We start from the raw sequence: 7,852 nt of genomic DNA on the forward strand, positions 1-7,852 counted from the left end.
AGTCTGAGGACCACACGTTGAGCGACACGGGTGTGGACCCCGTGTTTGTCGGAGCTGGCAGCCATGTCGTTGGCGCTTGCTTACCGAGAGCTGAGGTCCTCTGTCACCGAGGGCCACGATTTTCCACTCTTGTTCTCATCGCCTTTGATCCCACCTGGTCTCAGTTTTGCTTGTGTCTCTGCCCCTGTTGCACAGGTTACGGGCTGGAGGTGGACATGTGGGCTGCGGGGGTGATCCTCTATATTCTGCTGTGTGGCTTCCCCCCATTCCGGAGCCCGGAGAGGGACCAGGAGGAGCTCTTTAACATCATTCAGCTGGGCCACTTCGAGTTCCTGGCCCCGTACTGGGACAATATCTCTGACGGTGAGATGTGGGGCTCCCCCAAGCAGGAAAGGAGGGGATGTTTAGCCGGAGCCCCTCCCAGGTTCTGACGTCAAAGCAGGTGTTAGGTCAGATGTGTGATGAGGTACACAGCACCTGGCACCGACGTGGGCTGTTGTCTACCATGATTCAGCCTTTATTTTCTGCTAGCTTCATGTAGATTTATGTGGCACTTCGGAAACATGACTTGGTTTTGAGAGTTAATGAAAAAGTCTAACTACCAGTTTACTCATGAATTACCAGGGGTCCTGTGGGGCAGACTGGAGCCTGGGGGCTCTGGAAGGTAAGGGGCGAAGGTGTGTTATTTTTAGCGGAGTAGAAGTATATATGGTCTTCCTCCTTTTTGGCCTTTTCACATGGAATCTATCACCTTGTTCCTACTGACTTGTCTGCACTACCCTCTGTCCATATAAAACTGAGAGCTAGATAATTGGGGGTTTTGAGTATTTGAGTCTTTAGCTTAAAAAGTAGAATAGGAATGATTACTCCCCCCCCAACCCCCACAACTCCAATTTCCCTTAAATGTGTCATCTAAGATTAGTTATTGAACTACCCTCACCCCTAGCCTCTGTCTCCTCACTTGGTGTTGGGGGATGATGGAAGGGAAAAGCTTCATTTTTTTCCCCTTAAATAAGGTAGAGAGAGGGGGGCTTGTTGCAGGTAGAGTGAGGGTCTTGAGTTGATCAAGGCAGTGGCAGTTTGGGGATTCAAGGACTGAAAATAATTCTAGAAAGTTCTATGCAGCAGTCCTTAGAGTTGGGCATGGGTGGCCCCTGCCCTGGGCCCAGGCCTTAGAGGACCCTGCTGTGGTGACACCCCTCCCCAGAGTGATGGACCAAGGGGTTGTTCCTCCCAGAGCCCAGGCCTCCCCTTCTAGGCCACTTAATCAGGACCCTAGAATTCCTTTTCCAAATGGCCCAGGCCTACTTCCAAGATTGGCGAGGCCTCTTTTCCCAGCCTCTCCCAACAGTGCCATAGGGCAGCCGAGGAGATGCTGTTTGGGGTGGGGTGTCCAATTGTCCACATGTGAGTCTGAGAATTCCCAGTTTAAACCTGGCCTTCTACTCCTGAGTCCTTTGAGGACCTTGAAGGAGTGATGCTGGTGGGAGTGGGCTCTGGGGCACTTTGTGGGCAGAATTTGTGTGAGAAATTCTGTAGTTTCGGTGCTGATGGTGTGGCTGACATTGGTGTAGGGGAGGGGTGACTGGGGGTGAGCAGCTTATCTGGAGAAAGAGGCAGCCCCCAATAAAGGTCAAGAGAAGTGGGTGTTCTTTTTGTTTTTTTCCCCTGTGTTTTCTTGAGTGATTGGAAGAGAAGGCTCAGAGAGCCAGCCCGGGAGAGCCAGCCAGCCATGGAGAAATCTTTTCTCCTCCCTGCCTGCCACCTGGCCCCCTTGTTGTCACACATCTTTCTAGAATCAGTCATGGTCTTGGGCAGAAAATAAAATTAATTTTGAACTTAACACTATTTACTACTTAGGTTTCTTTATGCATGTTTTTCAGTGTTGTCAATATGAAGGCATATTTATCAACTTAGGAAGGAAGATGGAACCTATTTTATTTAGCAACTTGATGGTTTGATTTACAGATTTAAAATAGGCAGACATATGGTCTGTGGCCTCCATTTGTTCTCTTGCACTGGGCGCCAGGGGTGTTAGTGGTGGGCCTGGTCCTCTGACTCTAGAGAAATGAATAAACAGCCTCTAGAGATGCTCTGTCCAACAGGGTAGCCCCTTGCTGCATGTGGCTATTTAAATTTAAGTGTAAACTAATGAAAAGTAAATACAATAAAAATGCAGTTCTTCCTTTGCACTAACCACATTTCAAATGCTCAGTAGCCCCAGGTGGGGAGCACAGAGAATGGAAGGTTTCCATCATCACAGAAAATTCTGCTGGCCGGCACTGCCCTGATATAGTGCATGGTGCTAACATGGATGTTTGTGTTCCTATGTCATGTACGGGGAAGGAAAATCCAGAACTACCCGCCTTCATCTCGTTTTCTTTCTTTCTCTCACTTCAACAGCTGCCAAAGATCTGGTCAGCCGGTTGCTGGTGGTAGACCCCAAACAACGCTACACGGCCCACCAGGTCCTTCAGCACCCCTGGATTGAAACTGCTGGAAAGACCAGCACCGTGAACCTGCAAAAAGAGGTGTCCCCCAGCAGCGAGGGGCACTCCCGGAGCCAGCACAAGCGGTCTGCAGAGCAGGCATCATAGTCACCGCCTCGGGCACCTGTCCAGCCCCGGGTGCTGCTCAAGGAAGGAGAAAAGGATAGAAGCCTCTGAGAGAAGCAAGGAAAGGGGCTTCTTCGCGACATTGGAGACTCAGGGGAAGGAGAGATGCTCAGTATATTTTAAAGCATATTTAAAAAAAAAAATCAACTGCAGTCTTAGCATTCAGTGTTGTAACATATTTTTAGATTTGTATATTTGAAGTCTTTAATACACTTGGAGGGGGGAAGCCTTGTTATCCATGAGGGATTTTTGGTAATAATGATGTGTTTTGCTTCCCCTTTGTCATCAAGTTCATGGTATACTACATGAGTGGTACTTATTAGGGTCTCAGCCCCCCTTGTGAGATTAGTAAGGTGAATCATAGTCTTTCTGTGTTAATAAAATATACTCTGAATGACTGAAGTGGGTCGTATTCTGATGACTTCTTTTTTTTTTAAAGATTTTTATTGGGGAATTGGGGGAAGGGGAATAGACAAGTTGCTGTCATTTTGTTTTTTAGTCTAGTTGTGGAGGATGTTGCTTCACTGGCCCAAGTTGGCACCATCATTGCGCTCTTTCCGGGCGAGGCAGATCAGTCACCGGCTTCTGGACGGCCGCTCACTGCGGCTGCTGGCTGCTCACGCTGGCCGCTGTCTACACACGGTAGCCCATGGCAACCCACTGCAGCAGGGGCTGCAGCCCACGCTGTCGCTGGCGACTCATGGCAGCCCAGCTCCAGGTTGAACTGTTGTTCAGCATCTTAGCTGTAGAGGGCAGTGTCACTGGCCCTCATATGTGGGATCCAAACCAGGTCCCACTGGCGTCCCAAGCCAGTTCTTAACCATCACGCCACTCGGCCGGCCCTCTGATGACTTCTTAATGCTGGTGGTGAAAGCAGGGGAATTGTAGTGCAGACCTGCCTCCTGAAGCCAGTATGACTACATAGGAATGTTGTGGTAGACACTTGATTAACGGGCAATATCTGTTTATTTAGGATGAAAATGGCCTCTAGCCTTTTAGTCTCACTGAAAATCAGATTTGGTGCAGTCTGCAAAATGGACAGAAGAACTCATTGATTCATTCTTGCCCCTTCCATACCCATTTCTACTGCTTTTCAGCCAATGATCCCTGAACCTGAGTCACTTCTACATGAAGTGGGGCACTCAGGCTACGACTACGCCAACATTTCCAGATCATGGGGGAGCCATTTAGTGCGTTCATATGTCAGAAGTGCAGTAAGTGGATTGATTACACGCAGGCTTGAAGGAGCTTAGAGCGGCCATGCATGTCCCCTCCTGCGGGGCAGACACACGGAGGTCATGACATACATGTTCGCTGGTTACTGCATTCCAGATTTCTGTTGAAATATTGGTCCTTTCGGATGGCTCTGGGAGTATGTGTGAGCTGAAAGCAAAACCTAATCCCCCTTTTTCCCATGTTCACCTTTCTGGTTCTGTGTGACCTGATCAATAACAGAATCAGCCACACAGTGTGGGATTCTCACCCCTCCCCTCCCTTTCCTCCCAGTGTGGCGTCCTCTGGGTGAAGGGGTGCACGAGTCAGCAAGACATGAGTAACACTGGAGAGTTTAGTAAAAGGAATGGCTTGAACCAGTGTTGGAGAAGGCAGCTCTGAAATAATTTAGAGGTAGTAACTGCAGGAGGTGGCTTCCTATGCTCCATGGGGGCCCAAGGGAAGAGGTGGGGGTGATTAGAGTCCAGAAGTGTGGAGGAGAAGCCCCTTGGAGTGGACACTCAGTGTGCCATCCAGAGCCTGCTTCAAGACTGAAGGGAACAGCTGCCCAGGTGCTGCTGGCTGACAGCCATACGCTGTCACCATCTGTGGAAGTGCCCTTAGCTGGGAAGAGTTGTCTCACCCAGGATCACGACCCCCCTCCTACGGGGCATTGGGTATGGGGCAGGCCATATCCAATGACTGGTCCATGTAGGGTGTGACCAATGGAGACAACGCGGATGGGCCATCCCAGCTCCAGAGCGCCTCGTGGGGGTTGGCTGAGCCCTGGGTTGAGTCCGCATCACAGCCTGACTTCTCCCTCTCCCAATCCTGCTTCTTCCTCTTCCCTTCCAGATGATCCTGAGGTTACTCCCTAATAAACCTTCTGCTTGCTAAGCCCGACCTCAGAGTTGGCTTTCCAGGGAACAGAGCTTGTGATACCCCCTCCCCCTCCAACTTGGAGCTGCTGCAAAGTGGTACCAGCTGGAGCTCTAACCTCAGGGGCTCAGAGGAGAGGCCTGGAGCTGCGACCCAGATACCCGAGGAGAGGGTGCTGCCCAGCAGGCAGTGCAATGGTGCTCATTCTGAAAATGTGGAAAGAGGCTGGAAGCTGGAACCAACTGCTACTGGAACTTCTTTTGATAAAGTCACCAAAGCCCTAAGTCCAAAAGGGAATTTTCATCTTCATGTTAGCGTCATTTGATTCTATCGACTACTCTCCTTTATTTTTTTTCTCAGTTTATTTTTTTAGATGTTTATTAAAATATAGCTAACATACAACATTATTTTAGTTTCAGGCATACACCATAGTTATTTAACATTTATATAAAGAAGTGATCACTGTAAGTCCAGCAACGATCTGACACTGTACCATACTATCACAATATTATTGACTATGTTTCCCATGCTGTACATTACATCCCCATGATTTATTTGGTTTATACCTGGAGATTTGAACCTCTTCCCCTTTTAAAATTTTTAATTATAGATAACACTCAGTATTATTTTATATTAAGTTCACGTGCACAGTATAGTGGTTAGACATTTGTATAATTTAAGAAGTGAGCCCCCTGACTAGTCTAGTACCCACCTAGCATTATACATAATAACCATATTATTGACTATATTCCCTATGCTTTACATCCCCATGATTGTTTTGTAACGATCAGTTTGTACTTCTTACTCTGTTCATTTTTTACACCCTGCCCTCGCATACAACCCCTCCCCATCTATTGCCCCAAAAATCTATCAATAGTACCCATCTGCACCATACATAGTTATTACAATAATATTGACTATATTTCTTATTCTATACCCTATATCCCCATGATTACTGTGTAACAGTCAATTTGTACTTCTTAATCCCTTCCCCTTTTTCACTCATCCCCAAGTCCCCTCCCATCTGGCAACCATCAAAATGTTCTCTATGAGTTTGTTTCTGTTTTGTTTGTTTATTTTGTTCTTTAGATTCCACATATAGTGAAATCTCATTGCATCTGTCTTCCTCTGTCTGACACTCAGCACAATTCCCTCTAGGTCCATCCATACCTCCACAGATGGCAAGAACCCTGCAATGAACATCTGGATGCACACGTCCTCTCAAAGTAGCATTTTGGGTTTCTTTGGATTAATACCCTGAAGTGAGATTATTGGGTCCTTCTTTGTCTGTTCTTATAGCTATTTTGTTTTAAAGTCTATTTTGTCTCATATAAATATTGCCACTCCAGCTTTTTTTCATTTCCATTTTCATGAAATATCTATTTCCATCCCTTTACTTTCTGCCTGTGTGTGTCTTTCAATCTCAAATGAGTCTTTTATAGGCAGCCTGTGTAAGGGTCTTGTTTTCGCATCCAATCAGCCATTCTGTGTCTTTCGAGTGGAACATTTACATTGAAAGTAATTTTTGATAGATATGTAGCTATTGACATTTTATTATTCACAATTTTGATCTTTTTTTCATCTTAAAGAAGTCCCTCTAACATTCCTTGTAATACTGGTTTGGTGATGATGAAGTCCTTTAGCTTTCTTTCTCTTGTCTGGGAAGCTCTTTATTTGTCCTTTGATTCTAAACGATAGCTTTGCTAGGTAGAAGCTATCATTTGGTTATCTTTGGTTGTAGGTCTTTGCTTTGCATCACGTTGAATATTTTGTGCCAATCCCTTCTGGCCTGCAAAGTTTCTGTTGAGGAATCAGCTGACAATCTTATGGGAGCTCCCTTATAAGTTACTAGTTGCCTTCCTTTTGCTGCTTTTAGGATTCTCTCTTTGTCTTTAACGTTTGCCATTCTAATTATAATGTGTCTTGTTGTGGGCTTATTTGGGTTCATCTTGTTTGGGACTCTCTGCACTTCTTGGACTTTTATGTCTATTTCCTTCACCAGGTTAGGAAAGTTTTCAGCCATTATTTCTTCAAATAGGTTCTCAATCTCTTGCTTTCTCTCTTCTCCTGGTACCCCTATTATGCAAATGTTGTTACACTTGATGTCCCAGAGGTCTGTTAAACTATCCTCACTTTTTTGGATTCTTTTTTCTGTTCTGAGTGCATGTTTTCTGCTACCTTGTCTTCTAAATTGCTGATTCAATCCTCTGCTTCATCTAGTCTGCTGGTGATTCCTTCTAGTGCCTTCTTTATTTCCATTATTGTATTCTTCACTTCTGACTGGTTCTTTTTTATGGTTTCTATGTCTTTCTTTTGTTTTATGCTTGCTATCTCTTTGTTGAAGTTCTCACTAAGCTCCTTGAACATCCTTATAACCAGTATTTTGCACTCTGTCTCTAGTAGATTGCTTGCTTTCATTTTGTTTAGTTCTTTTTCTGGAGTTTTCTCCTGTTCTTTCATTTGGGATGTATTTCTTTGTTTTCTCATTTTGGCTGCCTCTCTGTTTGTTTCTATGTATTAAGTAGATCTGCTATGTTCCCCAGTCTTAGCCAGGTGGCCTTATGTAGTAGGTGTCATGTGAGGCCCAGTGGCACAGTCTCCCTGGTCACCTTCACTGGGTGCTCCAGGAGTGTCCCTTGTGTGGGTTGTGTGTATTCTCCTGTTATAGTTGAGCCTTGGTTGCTATTGGCATGTCTGTGGGAAGGATTGACCCTCAGGCTGATTGGCTGTGGGGTTTGGCCACATCCATAGCTGACAGGCTGCTATGAGGTAGGCTTACCCCACTGAGTGGTATTTGCCCCAGAGGGCTCTGGAGCATGTTAAGACCACCCTTTGAGCGTGCCACCTGTGGGGTTAATTGGGAGATGCTCTGAAACTAACCTCCAAGTATATTGGCTCTGGAGCCTCTTTTTTTTAAAAAAAATATTTTATTGGGGAGTTGGGGGAGGGAACAGTGTTGGGGAATCAAGGAAGGGGAACAGACAAGTTGCTGTCCTTTTGTTCTTCAGTCTAGTTGTGGAGGACGTCACTTCACTGGCCCANGTGTGTGTGTGTGTGTGTGTGTGTGTGTGTGTGTGTGTGTGTGTTGGCAGGACAGTAAGATGAAAGATGGTGGAGAATTGGGTGGGGAACTCCCTAAAGCCAGC

The 7,852-nt window shown here is 46.1% G+C and overlaps 1 protein-coding gene across 1 annotated transcript in view; it reads left to right on the plus strand.

Moving 5' to 3' along the window:
• DCLK3 (doublecortin like kinase 3) overlaps positions 1-3,001 on the plus strand; it is a 28,133-nt gene extending 25,132 nt beyond the window's left edge. Inside the window, 2 exon segments of the mRNA XM_019647153.1 lie at positions 3-363; positions 2,404-3,001. Coding sequence (XP_019502698.1) covers positions 3-363; positions 2,404-2,666 — 624 coding nt within the window. The 3' untranslated portion in view covers positions 2,667-3,001.
• The last annotated feature ends 4,851 nt before the right edge of the window (positions 3,002-7,852 follow it).

Source organism: Hipposideros armiger, unplaced genomic scaffold (genome assembly GCF_001890085.2).
Source record: "Hipposideros armiger isolate ML-2016 unplaced genomic scaffold, ASM189008v1 scaffold_109, whole genome shotgun sequence".
NCBI classification, from domain to species: Eukaryota; Metazoa; Chordata; class Mammalia; order Chiroptera; family Hipposideridae; genus Hipposideros; species Hipposideros armiger.